This window comes from Lynx rufus, unplaced genomic scaffold (genome assembly GCF_022079265.1).
Source record: "Lynx rufus isolate CCGP_SWC_20201006 ecotype Redwood Valley unplaced genomic scaffold, mLynRuf1.p SCAF_2, whole genome shotgun sequence".
NCBI classification, from domain to species: domain Eukaryota; kingdom Metazoa; phylum Chordata; class Mammalia; order Carnivora; family Felidae; genus Lynx; species Lynx rufus.
In genome coordinates, this window is record NW_025814834.1 from 204,702,720 (window position 1) to 204,719,937 (window position 17,218).

At 49.4% G+C, this 17,218-nt stretch overlaps 1 protein-coding gene across 1 annotated transcript in view; it reads left to right on the forward strand.

Annotated features, from left to right (window-relative positions):
* The window catches only part of MYOM3 (myomesin 3), a 43,874-nt gene extending 37,681 nt beyond the window's left edge, over positions 1-6,193 (forward strand). The window contains exons 29-36 of the mRNA XM_047084316.1: positions 1,044-1,131; positions 1,667-1,705; positions 1,948-2,056; positions 3,220-3,383; positions 3,617-3,653; positions 3,843-3,865; positions 4,599-4,654; positions 5,837-6,193. Of these exons, the coding sequence (XP_046940272.1) occupies positions 1,044-1,131; positions 1,667-1,705; positions 1,948-2,056; positions 3,220-3,383; positions 3,617-3,653; positions 3,843-3,865; positions 4,599-4,654; positions 5,837-6,130 (810 nt within the window). The 3' untranslated portion in view covers positions 6,131-6,193. The remainder of the gene's footprint in view (positions 1-1,043; positions 1,132-1,666; positions 1,706-1,947; positions 2,057-3,219; positions 3,384-3,616; positions 3,654-3,842; positions 3,866-4,598; positions 4,655-5,836) is intronic.
* The last annotated feature ends 11,025 nt before the right edge of the window (positions 6,194-17,218 follow it).

A 17,218-nucleotide genomic window follows, 5' to 3' on the forward strand; every position in this document is an offset into this window, starting at 1 on the left:
AGGGTCTTCCCCCAAATCCCGGCCGGGATGATGCCACAACCGGCCTTTGTCGCCACAGCGCAAGCTCCTGGCACAGGGCTCGGTGGCAAGTAGGCGCTTCGTAGCTCGCGAGGCTTGTTGTAATAATCGGTTGGATTATCTTTGGCTTTCTGGCTTCCAAAGAGTTACCGCCCTTTGTAGCGACAGCCCATGGCCAGGGCGAGGATTATGCCACCATCTCACAGGCGAGTAAATGGAGGCTCCGAGGGGTTAAGTGCAAAGACACAATCACCCTCCCCCGCCCCCGGTTTGGCTGGGACTTTGGAGCCTCCACTGGGGGAGGAGGGGGCCAAGCAGGAGAGGTCTGTTGGGGTTCAGCTCTCCAATCCCCAGGTTAAGGGTTGTCTCTGCCTTGGATTCTGCCTCAAAACACACTATGGAGAGATGGTCGGAGTGGGAGAGACCCTTTGAGGGGGGACAGGGAAGCAGATAGTTCTCCCAGGGCCCGAAGGAGATGCTGTGCAAGGAGAGGTCACTTGTGACAGCTGGACCTTGCTTCAGGAGCGCAACCCAGGCTCTTGCTTTGCTGAGTGTCAGTCCGGGCTTCATTTGGGGTTGACGAGCACGCGCCAGAAAGGAGCTCCTTGTCCTGGCCAAAAGATAGCATGCTTCCTTCTGGAGAAGTGCAGAGGGGTCCCTCCAGCCGGGGCCTCAAGGGAGCAGGGCAGCTCAGGTAACCCTGCAAAGAGAGGTCCTCATGTCCTTCTCGGTGCAGCTGCCTGTGAATCTAAAGGTGGGGTGTCTGCTTCTGCCCTCAGTTCCCCCCCACCTCCCGCTACCTGCCCCCCGGCCCAGACCAGCCCTGAACTTGGAATCAAAGAGCTCCAGAGGTAGAAGAAGCCTTAGAAATCACCCATTCCAGATGGGTAAACCAAGGCCCAGAGAGGAGAAGAGTTTTTGCCTGCGATCACACAGAGAGTTAGGGGCAGGCCTGGAGCCCAGGCTGATTGGCACTCCTTCCAGAACCTATGCCAATACCCTCATGCTCTCATCCTTCTTTCCAGCTGTCCAAAGAGGACAAGGGAATTTATAGAGCAACGGTTTCTGACAATCGAGGGGAGGATGACACCATACTGGACCTCACAGGTGAAGGTAGGAGCTGGCGATGTGAGAGATGGGCCAGGAGGACCCAGGGATCACACAGAACCACAAGATGTGATACGACCTGTAGGGTAAAATGTATGAGATCACCATATCACTTGGGGCAATAGAGAAGCTAAGGGACCTGCCCAAGGCTGCACAGCGGGCGGGTGGCAGGGACCTGGTCTGCGATACCGAAATCTGGATTCTCTGCAGCATACCGCTGTGAGCCTAGGTTTCGAGACCCGAAGCCGGAGTTCACCCCTCCACCCCCTACTGAGCCCCAGGCTCAGTCAACCATCAGGCTGGTTGACTCAGCCTCCAAGAAAATTATCAGGCTGCCCTATTTGTCCTCCATCCGTGGTGCCCCCCTGTCCCATCAATCAGTGAGTGCCCCAGACCCAAGCCAGTGAGGGGACATCCTGTGGAGCTCCCTGTACCCTGAGCTGTTCATGAGGTCCACCAGGCTTTCCCAGGGACATGCCTACCCCTGGCACATCCCTCGAAGGACCCTATGTCAGCTGACCATCTCTCTGTCTCCCTCCAGCCCTGGATGCCATCTACACTGAGCTGGGCAGGATTGGTGGTAAGCAAGCCCCCCCACCCTTTTTTCAGCCCTGTCCTGATGCCAAATAGCCTCCAACGCACCTCCAGCCAGCCTTGGCTGCCAGGCATGGGTTTAGTTTCCAACCTCAAAGATCGACGGAGAAGTTCGTACCTCCTCACAATGCTGCATTTCCCCCGCCGCACGTGTAGAGCAGGGGGGGAGCTGGCTGGCACCCAGATGTGCTGCCCAAAGGGCCTTGGCCTTCTCCTTTGCCTCCCCAGCCCTCTCTGCAACCCCGCTGAAAATCCAGGGGACCGAAGAGGGGATCCGGATCTTCAGCAAGGTCAAGTACTACAATATCCAGTACATGAAAACCACCTGGTTCCACAAGTAAGTTGGCCTTTCCCTAGAGCCCTAGCCCAGCTCTGGGGGTGGGGGAGTAGAGGGTGGGGGAGGACAGACAGCATCTGTCCCAGAGCCCAATCCCACGGGGGTGGCAGAGACAGGGTCTCTCACTAGTCACACTGTCCACAGAGAATCAAGGATAGGGAAGAGCAATGAAAGGTACAGAAGGGAGGTTCCCCAGGGAAGGTGGGAACCCTGGTGGTAAACCCATTTTTCTAGCACATCCACGGCCACAGAAGCATCATTGTCTTAGAGAAGCATCTTGGAAGGATGCAGAATGAGGGAGGATCAGATGGTCGGGTGGGTTACGGTGCCTTTGTGGGTCTTTGCAGCCTTAGCAAACTCAGGCAGCCAGGCTGAGGGGATAGGTGCAGGCAGAGGGATGTGTGGGGCTGACAACGGACTGCGTGCCAGGGCCAGAAGGCAGGATGGGTAAGTTACCCACAGAAACTCAGCCGGGAGCTAAGTGACTGCAGACAGTTTGAGAGCATTATTTTCCCGGTACTGCTTACCATTTGCGTGCCTCAGCCTTGTAGAGCAGACATTGCTGCACTCATCCTATGGAGAAGGCTAGACTGACTTGGTCAAGTTTGTCAAATGAGTGAGAGTCAAAGCCAAGGGCTCCTTTCCTAGCCAGAGTTTCTGAGCCCTGTGACCAGGTCCACAGGTGTCACTTCTGCAACACAACATTGAGGACATGGACCGGGCATCTCCAGGAATGAAATACAAGTAAAGAAGGGAAGGAGTCGATACGGTTTTTAAGGACTAGGGAAGGATGATGGTGGGAAGACACGCTGGGAGGGTTTAAGCTGAGGAAAATGAAGAGGTGAGGAAGTGATCCCCGGGGGTGGAGGACGTGGGGATCACTGACCCCAGAGCCCCGTTTCTTTAAGGTCCCAGGCTGAAGGACACATCACAAATACAGACTCAGCACTGGAACATGGTTGATGTGTCATGAATTTGCTGAATGAATGAATGAATGAATGAATGATGGATGGTCAGCCCACAGATCTGGAAACAAAACCCCGGGAGAGGAGTTTGCGGGGGGGGGGGGGATGCCTGTAGACCCCCTAGCCAGCCAGCACTGACGAGCAGGGCAGCACTGACGGGCTGAGCCGTGTTCAACATTTCTTTGCCGTCATATCCAGAGAAAAACGCCTGGAGAGTGGTGATCGGGTGAGGGCTGGCACCACCCTGGATGAGATCTGGCTTCACATCCTGGACCCCAAGGACTCAGACAAGGGCAAATACACCCTGGAGATAGCCGCCGGGAAGGATACCCGGCAGCTGTCAACTGATCTCTCGGGACAAGGTGAGCTGTCCATCCGTCTGTCTGCAGAGAAACCTGTTTAGAAAATCCTGTGGTCTTTTGGGGGCAGGGGACTCCCATCTCGCCACCCAATCCTGGCACTGCCCCGAGAGAACCCAGGGATGGGAAGACGATGGAGGAACAGGCGGCGCTAAGCCCTGTAACCTGCAGGTCACAGGGGCTGAGGCTCTGACGCTCCCCCCCCATCCCCACCTCCCTCTCTTTCCTTCTGGCAGCTTTTGACGACGCCTTGGCTGAGCACCAGAGGCTGAAGTAAGTGCCCCCTGCATTTCTTGTGTGAACCATCGGCCCCTTGGGGTCTGGCACGAGCTGGGTACAGGACCCCTTCCTGGGAGCCTCAGCCAGCTCTGCCTTTCCCTCATCGCCCCCTCACCCCCACCCCGGGCAGGCCTGTCCTTTAACAAATGGAACTCAAGCCTTTTTTCCATTTCTGTTTTTCAGAGCCTTGGCCATCATTGAGAAGAGTAAGTCCACTCGTATTTCTGTTATTTTCATGTCTGAGTTTGGGGCAGCTTCCCGTGAGTTCGTGCCTCCTGGCAGGGCTCTGAGGTCCCAGCTCCCCATGGGGTCTGTGTGGCTGTGGGCGGCAGGGACACGACGACAGATGGATGGATGGATAAGGGGTCCACGGACGCCTGATGTGTGGGTGTGGACTGAGCAGGTGCAGCAGCCGGGGCCTGAAAGGCAGGGATAGACAGGAGGGAGGCTGGGCGGGCTTTCCGGGTGAGGGGTGAGGGCCGGGGAGGGGACGGCCTTAAAGCTGAAGCTGGTTCTGCCTGTTGGGGCACTGGGGCCTCCTGCAGCCCAGGACACAGCCCCAACCCCAGAGGGACGTGAATTGGCCTCTGAGCAGCAAGGATGCCACCACCAAGTCCACACACGTTACCTTCATCAGGTGATCCCGGCCCGTTCCTCCTCCCCAGTTCTGGAGGGGGAGGGGCACCTCACTGTCACCTTCAGGCACCACCGGTCATAAGGGTGACTTCAAGTCAATAACAGAGGCACAGCGTGTCCCTATCTTCTGTTTGTGAAGGCAAAGAAACACGTAATACAGACTTAAAGATTTCTACCCGAAATGATGAAAATGGAGAAAAGAAACATTGCTTAAAAATAAAACCCCCGCTCTGTGGAACCTGATCCCGGGAAGCAGCTGGCAGGAAAGCATTCATCACCGGGGGTCTCTCTTTTCCCTTCCAGATCGTGCCAAGGTGGTGAGGGGCCTGCCAGATGTAGCCACCATCATGGAAGATAAGGTACTGACCAACCCCCGCCCGTGGCCCGCAGTCCCACGCTATGCCCCCTCTCATATCCATTACAGATCTTGATACAAGGTAGCACCGTGGATTCAAGAGCCGAAGGAGCCGGATCCACCCGAGTCTGGCCGAGTGACCACAGTCACTGGGCACGTGTAGTGTAAAGGAGAGACACTGAGCCTAGTGTCGGACCCGTGGGGGTGCTCACCCCACCTCTCTGGGTGGCCCTGGGCGTCACAGCCTCTGTCAGTGAACTTCCGTTTCCGTAGGAGTTCTACTTGGTGATCCCTAAAAACCCCTCTAGACCCGAAAATACCCAAGTCTAGTGTTCTAGAAAATGATCGTTCATGTTTGCATGGTGCTTACTTTGTGCCACGCGCTATTCCGTTACGTGCACATACTTCAGTCTGTTTAACCATCAAGGCAACCACATGAAATGGGATTATTACTAGTCCCTCTTTGTGCTGAGGAAACTGAAGCCCAGAGAGGTTAAGGGACTCTCCTAAGGTTACACGGCTCGAAGGGGCAGAGCTGAGATTCAGAGTCTGCCTGTGCCCAGCTCCCCACTGAGTGTTTGTTAAACTGTAGCGCTCTGTGTTAGAGCTTGTTCAAGGAATTTCAGGGGCGCCTGGCTGAGTGAGTGTCCAATTCCTGATTCTGCCTCAGGTCATGGTCTCAAAGTTGAGACATCAAGCCCCACGCTGATTCATTCTCTCCTTCTCTCTCTCTCTCTCTCCCTCTCCCCCCCCCCCCGCAAAATAAATAAATCAACATTTAAAAACAAAAAGAAGTTTCAAAGCCAACTCATAAATCTTTGTATTAAAGCAGTATAGTCTTCTTTACATGGTAAAATCCTAACGGCAGATATGCAACAAAAAACAATAAAGCAAAATTCAGGCCAATCTGGGGCAGATTTGCTAGGGTAACAATGGTCTGAAATTCCAACAAGTACATGTGCCTGTAGAAAACTTGAGGGATGAAGGATGTGGAATTAAAATACATTGCCTCTCATTTTACTGTTATCCTTTTATGGGTCACAAGAGAACACATGTAATACATTTATCACCAAGAGAAATGTACTGGGAGCTCTCCGGTGGGGGGTGGGGAGGGTAGTGAAGATGAACGCCAAGTGTTAGTATGGGGAAGCCAGACTGAGTGTTCCCTTCCTGTGCTTTCCACCAGACCCTGTGCCTGACCTGTGTCATCTCGGGAGACCCCACCCCTGAAATCTCTTGGCTGAAGAACGACCAGCCTGTCACCTTCCTTGACCGCTACCACATGGAGGTGAAGGGGTCAGAGGTCACCATCACCATCGAAAGAGTCAACAGTGAGGACAGTGGGCGTTATGGCGTCTTCGTCAAGAACAAGTATGGCTCCGAGACGGGCCAGGTCACCATCAGCGTGTTTAAACATGGGGAGGAGGCCAAGGTGCTAGAGAAAATGAGAGAGCGTGTTCAGACACAGCCTGAGGCCTAGTGTGCATGGCCCGGGAGGGTCAACCCGTGGGTCACAGCCTGGCACAGGCCCCTGGGCCGGGCAGGGGGGAAGGGGACAGGGTGGAACCCAGGACGGGGGGGTGAGAGTGCAGTGGGTACACTAAAGCGCAGAGGCCAAGACCTTGCTGGGGTCCCCAGGGGTCTCGGGGTAGCGAGATGGGCACTGGACTTGGAGTGGAGAATTACACACAAGACCCCACTCCAAGTCCAAACTCGCCGTGCACCTTGCCTATCTCATCTGCTAAATGGGAACTCCTACTCCGAGGGATTGTTTATGAAAACGCTTTATGGTTGTCACAACCAGGGGCGTCTGTTGGCATCTAGTAGGTAGAGGCCAAGGACGCTACTAAACCACAGCCGCCCCACCCCCCACACATAGAATTATCAGACCCCAAAGGACAGTGGTGCCGAGGTTCATGAGTCCTGCCATAAACCCATAGATCGCCACGTCCCCCCTTAGGGGTCTATAGTTTCAATTCACTGAAGTTCAACAAACACTCTTCTGAGGTCCCTATGTGCCAGGCTGAGAATATCCCAGGAAACACAAAGATAGTTGAGATGCAGGCCCTGCCCTCGAGGCTTTAGCCCAGCAGGAGAGACAGACCTGGATATAAAAGACTCCAGGACAAGGCAGAGAAGGATGACAAAACAGATCCAAAGAAAGTGCCCCCAGAGGTCAGAGGAGGGAGATAGGTGTTCGTCCCAGTGGGGGAAGGTGGGCTTTAAAACACCTTCACAGGACTAGCGGAATTAGAGTTGGACACTGGAAAGTGAGTCCAATTTGGCCACGGTATTGAGAGGAGGACATTTCAGGATGACGCTGCCTCGGTGGCCTTGGCCTCCAGGCTGGAGAGGTGGAGAACCTCGGGACCTCCTCCAGCTTGGGGCCTCTGCCTGGCGCGGCCCATACTGGTTGGCCTTGTCGGCTGGACCTCAGCACAGAGCCGGTCGTGTCGCCGCACTCCAATCTCCTTCTTTTTTAAAAATGAGATGTGGAGGGAGTGGGGTTTATAAAATGATAGATGCGTGTTGTAATATTTTGGAAAAACCCTGAAAATGATAGAGGAGAAAATAAAAATCATCAACACTCCCAACAGCAGGAGATAACTCCCGCCTCCGATTTCTGAAATGGCTTCTGAAGTTCAGGATGAAACGAATCACCCCTCCATCCACTACCTACACATGCACGCAGGGTGGCTTCACTTCTACCCCCCCAGAGGCTCGCGTTCCAGGCTCCGTGGTGCGATCAGAACGGGTGTTCGGCAAGGGGAGCCGGGGGGAACGGGGTGTGGGGGGAACGCGACTGTCCCTGGCTGGGAACGAGTATCGGGATTGTGCGGATCTTGGAGGCAAACACGCCCAGGCTTGAAACCACAGGCTCGCCATGTGCCCTTGGGCGATTCTTTCCCTTTCTCTGGGCCTCTCTCTGCGTCCCATCTGTAACACGAGAAAGCTGAAAGATCACTTTTGAAGGCCTTCTGGCTGACACGAAGAGTTGTATTACCTCCCAGAACTTAACTCCCTTTGGCTTTGCTTTCCCCGTGACTGGTGGAAAAGAGGGCTGTATGCTAGCCCCTGCTCCCACTCTTGTACTTGGAGAGGGGACTTGGGTTCTTTCACGTGTCACTGCAAAATGTCACCTGCTTCAAAGAAATCAGAAAGCACAGTGTCCATGCACTTTCTGCCTAGAGCTGTGACAGCCTCACATTTGCTTATGTATGTACTGGGTCATGACACAAAGCACTTCTCCTTCACGAGATCATCCCAACACAGGGAGGAGGTAGGCGGAGATCACGATGGTCACACGCACACCACGCTTCAGGGGCACCTGGGTGGCTCAGTCGGTTAAGCGCCCGACTTCAGCTCCAATCATGATCTCGCGGTTCGTGAGTTCGAGCCCCACGTCGGGCTCTGTGCGGACAGCTCAGAGCCTGGAGCCTGGAACTCTGTCTCCCTTTCTCTCTGCCCCTCCCCTGCTCATTCCCTCTCTCTCTCTCTCTCTCTCAAAAATAAACATTAAAAAAACTTTTATTTTTAAGAGCTGTAAACAGGGAGAGCATAGGCAGCAAGGGCCCTAAAGAGAAATGACTGTCCATTATTACAATTAACCTCTCCCCACTCGGCCTCAGCCACCACGCCAGTCAGATGCTTTCAATACCTTAAAATTTCCAAATCACTTCCAGCAACTTGGGTGACATTTTCATGCCAAAAATACTTTCAGAAGCCACACTCCCCAGATGTCTCTAGCTAGAGGAAGCCAGATATTTTCAGCATTTGAGAAAAGTATAAATCTTGAGGCCAGAGGAGTTTCAGCAAAGGAGTGGCCTGGGTTGGAGGGAAAGCAAATTGCACAGCCTGGAAGGAATGTGTCCCTCCTGGGCCCCTTCAATGTCATTGGGCTGGCTGAGGTTCATGTCACTGCTTCCTATGTGAGCAGATCTAAAGAAAGAGAAACACGAGGTCACCCAGAAGCCTTTGTATTCCAATTATAGACATGTTCATGATAAAATGAACCTTTGGGTTTGCTTTAAAATACGCCGGTTTTGGGGAATTCAAGCTGGTGCAGCCACTCTGGAAAACAGTCTGGAGGTTCCTCGAAAAACTAAAAATAGAACTACCCTACGACCCAGCAATTGCACTACTAGGCATTGATCCACGGAATACAGGTGTGCTGTTTCCAAGGGACACATGCACCCCCGTGTTTATAGCCGCACTATCAACAATAGCCAAAGTATGGAAAGAGCCCAAATGTCCATCGACGGATGAATGGATAAAGAAGATGTGGGATATATATACAATGGAGTATTACTCGGCAATCAAAAAGAATGAAATCTTGCCATTCGCAACTACGTGGATGGAACTGGAGGGTATTATGCTTAGTGAAATTAGAGAAAGACAAAAATCATATGGCTTCACTCATATGAGGACTTTAGGAGACAAAACAGATGAACATAAGGGAAGGGAAACAATATAAAAACAGGAAGGGGGACCAAACAGAAGAGACTCATAAATATGGCGAACAAACTGAGGGTTCCTGGAGGGGCTGTGGGAGGGGGGATGGGCTAAATGGGGAAGGGGCACTAAGGAATCTACTCCTGAAATCATTGTTGCACTATAGGCTAACTAATTTGGATGTAAGTTTTAAAAAAGTAAAAACTAAAACTAAAACTAAAAAATAAAATAAAATCCTCCAGTTTTCTTTTGTCTTGTTGTAAGTGGAAGGAGGAAGATAAATGAAAAAGTTAGCAAAAGGATTCTCGAAGTTGGGTGCTAGGCACATGCAGTTCTATTCCCATTCTCTCTACTTTTGTTTATGTTTGAAACGTGTCATGATAAAAATCTTTAAAGGCTCCACGAGAAATAAATCCTCAGCTGACTTTTCACCTGGAGTCATACCAAGTTATTTATCCAGCTATTCAGGCAAGGGTATTCAATACAGGGTAATGAGCAGAGCTCCTCTCTTGCAGGCAGTTTGTAACAGCCCGTTATTTTTCGATCACGCGAGAGCTAGTGGTAACATAGATGCACTACAAGAAATAATTATCAAGTAATAGCTGCAGTTGAAAAAAATTGCACATCCAGGGGCGCCTGGGTGGCTCAGCTGGTTAAGCCTCCGACTTCCGCTCAGGTCACGATCTCACGGTCTGTGGGTTTGAGCCCCGCATCAGGCTCTGTGCTGACAGCTCAGAGCCCAGAGCCTGCTCCGGATTCTATGTCTCCCTCTCTCTCTGCCCCTCCCCTGCTCGTGCTCTCTCTCTCTCTCAAAAATAAACATTAAACATCTTTTTAAAAAATTGCACATGCCCATGATTCATCTGCTCTGCATTCATTCAACACAATCTTTGCTGAGCTTGCGGCGTGGCAGGAACATACAAAATTAAAGCTTGGTGCCATCTTCTGAGACCCAGCTTTGCTTTAGTCTGTGTGTGACTTAATTATTTAACCTTCCTGCATCTCCTCTGGAAAAAGGTGGCTGCTGTGAGCATTAGGTGAAGGGATGCTTGCCGAGTAACTAGCACAGTGTCTAATTTGGAGGAGGGAAAAGGGGGTGGCGGGTCACAGTCTGCCGGGGGGACAATAGATGGGTCAGCCCAGCTCCCACAGAATTCAACAGTTGCTTCTGCACGTTTGTGACTGATGACAATACAGATGCTTTCTGTACTCACAAGGGATTTCTAAAGTAGCGTCTGTTGTATTTTTTGTCAATGATAAAGATTATAAAGGCTGGTCATTGAAAAGTTGGACAAGACCGAAAAGAACCACAAAAAGAAGGAAAAAGGTCCATAAGCCCACCAACCAGAAATAAGCAGTGTAAAAGACACTGTTTATTAACATAACAGATATCCCTACTCCTTCCCCATTGCAGCCTCCACTCTGGAGACTTGGAAGCTAAATATTCCCCATCCCGGGCTTCCTTGTAGATGGGGGACAGCCACAGGACCCAATTCTGGTCAAAGAGACCTAAGCAAAAATCTGCTGGGGCACCTCAATGGGCTCTAGATGTACCTGATAAAAGGGACAGAGACTGCAGGCACCAGGCTACTCCCCTTCTTCCTTCCTGCCTCAAATGTAGACATGATGCCTGGAGCTGTGGCGGCCATCTTGTGACCATAAAGAAAAAAAAAAATCACAGGATGCCATACCTAACATCACCACACCGCTAACTCCACTTCCTCAAACCTCTAGACCACTTATAAGAGAAAAATAAACCCCTCTGTGTTTAAGGCACCATATGTCAGGATTTGAGTTCCTTAGAGCTGAAAGCCTTCCCAATTCACATACCATTTGTTAATATTTTTTTGGTATATTTCCTGCTAGTCTTAACAGAGTTGGGAAATCTTATGATTTTACATCCTGGGCTTTTCATATGCCATTACGTTGTGAGGATTTTTTCACAGTATCAAAAAGCACTCTAAAACCCCATATTTGTGTTTATCCATCATGTAGTTATGTGTCATTCCCATATTTCCATATCATGGAAACGATTTCAATTTTCCCTCTTATAAATAAAATTCGGATGGACATCCTTATGTATAAATCTTTGCCTACATCTCTAAAAGATTTAAGACAGATTCTAGAAGAGGAATCGCTTGGTCAAAGAGCATAAGTTATTGGATCAAAAACAGACTAGCCACACGGCAAGAATGCAAGCCAGCAAACAGTGATGGTACCCAGGGCCTTCCCCTCAGGGGCACAGGTTAGAAGTTAGTTGATCAGCCAACACATGTTTTTATTGAGCAGCTATTTCACTCCAGGCGATGTGCTAGGTGCTATCAATACGGTGATGAACAAACCAGACAAGGAGCCTGCCCGCGTGGGAAATGCCGTTTGACAGATGGCCATCCAAGGAGATGGTAGCTGGGTTTTTGTGGGCTTTGTTTTTCAATGTCTATTTATTTTTGAGAGAGACAGAGTGCAGCAAGGGAGGGGCAGAGAGGGAAGGACATACTGAATCCTAAGCAGGCGCCAGGCTCCGACCTGTCAGCACAGAGCTCGATGTGGGGCTCAAACCCACAAACCACAAGACCATGACTTGAGCTGAAGTCAACTGACTTCAGCCACCCAGGCACCTGAGCCACTTTCCAGGGGCTGTGGATGCCCTCAACTCTGTCCTCTGGGTTTTCAGGCCAGAAACACTGTAGGGTTTCTACTGGGATGTTAGCCATCCTTGAAGCGTGCTGACTGCAGTATGCTGAAAGCCATAAAATAATTAGAAACTCATCCTGTGTCACTCGTTTCTTCCAAGTGTTAACTTCTTTCCTGGATCTGCCTGTTTTTGCTTATTTTCCAGGGCTTCAGGTAAATGGGTGGCTGGGGGGTGAGGACGAGGTACACAGAGCAGAAGTTAATAGCTGCCGTCTGCAGGAGCATCAGTCTACTTAGAGCTTCCTTGGGCATACCGTAAGTGCAGCTCCTCGTTGTGACTTGCTGGCCTTTCTTCAATCTTCAGTAGCCCCTTCTAGGTGGTGAGCCCACATGGCCAAGAGGACATGCCTCTCAGGGCAGCCCTTCCTTCTGGGAAATGCCCCAGGGATTTCTGACATCTGCCTTTTGATCTGCAACACAGATTTGGGATCGGGTTGGGCACCCTTTGCCTTGGCGCTGGAGAGATTGTCTAGCAGGTCTGACCTCAAATGGCCACCCACACCTGGACAGTCAGAACTTAGGGTTCATTCTCTTGAATCATTTCAGTGGTAGTGAATCACTGAGCTTTGAGGATAGGTTTATTTTCCAAAGCTGTTAAAAACCTCTTGGGGAAAAAAGTATTGGCCTTAGACCCAGGCAAGACCCAGGCCTTAGACCCTTTGTGGGCCCCATGTTTTTTTAGTGGCTACTCTGACCCTCTGCTGGCTACACCCTTCTCTATGGGTCAAGGAGTCCTTTGAGCCAAGGGAACATGGCCACACAGAGCCTGTGACATCCCTCTTTTGTAAACTGTGCACCCAGTATCCAGAAACCAGAATTCCCTGACCGAAAGTCTCCAAACTCAATTCCAGGACCTACATGGACCTCTTCCGCAGGTGTGGAAAGCAGAGCAATGGACTCCCAAAGACGTCTATTTGAAATAAGCTGTAATACTTGGACAAGAAAGACATGGTCTAAATGCAAGGAAACAGATCTAGATTAAGACAAGGAAGCAAGACACAGAAGGGGTAGGGGGCGAGAATGGAGTAGGGAGGTGGTGACAGTGGCATGTGTCCCTTGAGAAGAGTGTAGCGTTAGGCATATAAAGCCAGGCCGTCTGCATTAAATCCCAGCTCATCTCTTAACGTCTTTGTGGTTCAATTTCCTCATCTGTCAAATGGGGACGTTCTTGCACCTGAAACGCCCAGAGTCTAAGAGACCCTCAAAAACGAACCACCAGAGTCCAGAGTCAAAGCTAAGCAGCAAGGGTCATTTATTGCAGGTTCGAACCTGGACCTCTGCGCCCCCGTTGCCGGTGACGCCAAGAGGCCCCGAGAGAGGTTTTTACACCCCTTTTATAGACAGGTACAAACAAGTCATGGGGAAATCAGGAATTTTCCACAGTTACAGAGCTGCGATTGGTTGGTGTTTAAAGTTGGACACTTAACAGTATTCGATTGGCCTTTAGGTCAGACCACAACCGGGGGTACGGGTATCACAATGATTGATCAGGAATACATGGGCGCGCCAAGCAATTGTACAGAAGCAGAACAAGCTGGTTAAGCTTGGTTAGGTCTCAGTTTCCCGTAACTTAAGCTTTTAAGTTTCAATTTTCTCAGGCCTCTCACACCTTCCCCTTTGGGTACCTGCAAGGATTAAATTATTACGTGTAGAGCACTCAGTAATGTGTGTAGCATGTCATTGCTCAAAAAAGATTAGTAATCTTTACTAGCTGCTCCCAACAAGAAAACAGAGGCTCAGAAATGCCAGGGGGAAGAAATGGTATGGGAAAGACATAATCCAAAAGTAAAACATGTCATGATTTTAAACAATTGGCGATGTGTATGAAAGAGGAATCCTTTTGAAATTGACTCCGGGGGCATTAAGTTAATAGAGGAGGAAATGCCGTGTCAGAACATTACTGGGCTCTACTTACACGACGATGATATGTAAACTCTGTTTACTGGAAGCCAAAGGTAACCGCGGAAAGCTGGAGGAAAAGGAAAGAGGTTTATGAAGCTTAAATGCATGTAATGCATCAACACAAGAACGAGAAGGAAGGAAAGGAGGTTGTGTAACCCACAATGAGAAGTCAATAGAAATGTCTAAAATTAATACATTGAGAAATAACCACACAAACCTATCTTTAGAGGTATACAGGTAGCCACTAACGAACTAAAAACAGACCCATTTATAGTGGTGCCTCCACACATACAATGTGTATCGCAGCGTTATCGACAATATCCAAATTATGGAAAGAGCCCAAATGTCCATCGACTGATGAATGGATAAAGAAGATGTTGTTTACATATACGACGGAATACTACTCGGCGATGAGAAAGAACGAAATCCTGCCATTTGCAACAACGTGGATGGAACCGGAGGGTATTATGCTAAGTGAAATAAGTCAGTCAGAGAAAGGGAGACACCATATGTTTTCACTCATATGTGGAATTCGAGAAACTTAACAGAAGACCATGGGGGAAGGGAAGGGGAAAAAAATAGTTTCAAAGAGAGAGGGAGGCAAACCATAAGAGACTCTTAAATACAGAGAACAAACTAAGAGTGGATGGGGGTGCGGGGGAGAGGGGGAAATGGGTGATGGGCATTGAGGAGGGCACCTGTTGGGATGAGGACAGGGTGTTGTATGGAAGCATTGAATCCTGGGAATCTACTCCCGAAGCCAAAAGCACTCTGTATACACTGTATGTTAGCTAACTTGGCGATAAGTTATATTTAGGGTAAAAAAAGAATTCATTAATTAATTAAAAGTCAAAAAAAAAGAAAATAAAACTAAAGCGGTGCCTCCAGATTGCTTTCTGAAGAGGGGAAAGCCACTCGCCACATTCAGTTTATCTAGTATTTCTCTAATACCCATCTCTGGTCCCTAACGCAGCCTCCGGGGCAGGCTACCTCGGTTCAAATCTCAGCTTGTTTGTTTTGGCCTAATCGCCGCGGAACCCAATATTTTCTGAATTTCCAGAACTCAGTATTTTCATGGGCCAAGTGGTGATGAAAACATGCTTACCTACCTGGATAACCGGGGTGCCTAGTAGAACTTTCCCCATCTAATTCCGCATCCTAAATTCAAGGGACTATGTTAACATAGCAGATTACAAAAGCATTCAGTTTGCCGGCCCAAGAGCTCAGATCTCCCTGACCGTGGTGACTCCACAGGCTGTCATCTGGGGTTGGGCCCAGGAGGCAAACAGACCGGGGACTCAGAGAGATTGCCACCTCCTGACTTTGACCGGATGAGCTGGCTTTCCCAGCTCAACATCCTGTGACATCTTTAGTTGCTTGCCGCTTGCTTCTGGACTGATGTCACAGGGTGCTAAAGACGCTTGATCAAATTGTTTCACCACATGACAGCATTCCAAAATCGTTTGTATTCTAGGGGAATAAAAATAATACTCTGAGTACCAGATGCCATACTAGCGAATAATTTTCATGTATATGTCGTATATGCTGCTCAACAGATCTTTACAATTGCCCTTTGACGCGTAGAAACCGATTAGGGAAAGGGAGATCAAGGAGGTTCAGTGATCTGCCAAGAGTCTACACCGCTCCTCAGAGGTTAAATCGAGATCCAAACCCCAGGCTGCCAACTTTAAGACTCTTTCGTCTATACACCTTGATGTCTACATAACGCCTTCCACATTCTTCAGTGTTTCCCCTGAAAACGTCACACATCAATCAGCAAATTCAAATAGCTAGCTAACCCTGGCCAACACAACAGCCACTCACCACATGTGGCTATAAGACACTTGGCATGTGGCTCGTCCAAATAAAGATGCACTAAAACGTAAAGCATACATCAATCTCTCAGACTTAGTACAATGAGATTTTAAAATATCTCATTTAATAATTGTATATTGTTTGTACATGAAATGATAATATTTCAAGTACATTGGGTTAAACAAAATATTACGAAAATTAACTTTACCTGTCTCTCTGTAATTTTTTTTTAATGTGGCCACATTAAAATTTTAGAATTCTATATATGGCTCATGTTACAGAACTTGGACACGGCCGAGCTTGACTGTTCCACTGAGTCATCGGTGGCGCAACAGAAAAAAACACTGTGGTGGAGAAGTTAGGGGACCCGAGTTTCAAGTCTTCCCTTTGACATCATCTAGCTGTGTGGCCTTAAGCAAATCACTTACCCTCTCTGAGCCTCGGTTTCTCCCCTCTAAAATGAGGGACAAGCTCGTTATTTCAATGAGCCCTTCCATCTTGACAGTCTAAGTTTGTACCCGTAACCCCCTTATCTCTCAGCACTTACGACTCTGTCTGGTGGGGGTTTCTCAGCCAGGAGTCCTACCTGCCCCTTCCTGACCATAACCTCTGTGAGGACAAAGTGACAGTAAATTAACTCCCCTCTGCCCCCACCCCTGTTCTCACTGCACTGTAAGAAGCACATAGTCGGCACTTAATAAGAACCCTCTGGTGGTTTGATACTTGTTTCAAGTCCATTACTAACAGCTCCCGCGTCCTTTTCCTTCCTCTCTCCACTTGCCCCCGAAGATTCACATATTACAATTCCAAGAAGCATGAAATGAGAGTATAGGCTGGCGAACGTTTAAGCAGCTTCCTGCCCCCCGACACGCAACAGGTGAAGAGAAAACCTGAAAGGCGGGTGCCCGCTTCTAGCCCAGAACTTCAGGTCCTGCTGGGATCATCACACACGGCAGAAGCGTATAAACACGGGGGCGACTTTTTGTTCTCGGTTTCTTTTCACCCATTTTGGATAAGACTCCCAGGTCACGTTGTCAATTATGAAACTAATTGGATTCGATTTGAAACACAAGCCGCTTCGCTCCACGAACCGTTTCCTCTGGTGCCCGCTTTTAAGGCTATATTCTGAGTTTAATTAGATTATAAGCTGCTTGAGGACAGGGGCGAGATCTCGATCCTTGTGATGTTTAGTGCCTTCATGGCATTGGGCAGCTGGAGAATGTCAAAAAAAAAAAAACAAAACAAAAAAAAAACAAAACACTTTGCTGGCCACGGGAAGATAAATCAGAGCCAAAATAGCAGTTATGAAGGTCAGGAACTTGAGCTGTGAAGTGTTCATTTACAGCCACCATACCCCGAACTGTGACAAGGTGCTGGGGCCCCGTGCTAGGACGTGAGTGTCTGCATTTCATCCTCTTAACAGCCCTATGAAGTAGGTGATGATTATGATTCCCTGTTCAGTTTACCTGAGAAATATGTCCCTTTTGAAAATATGTGTTAAACTCCTCCTGTGGGTCAGGCACTGTTCCGGGCAGTGGGGGGGGGGGGGGGGGGGTCTGTATTCTAGTGGAAAGGAGACAATGAACAAGTGAACAAATAAACAATAGTAAACCGCCAATTCCACTCCTGAGTTGATACCCAAGACAATAGAAAACAAGGACTCAGACACCTGTACGCCTCATGGCAGCAGTATTCATGACAACTG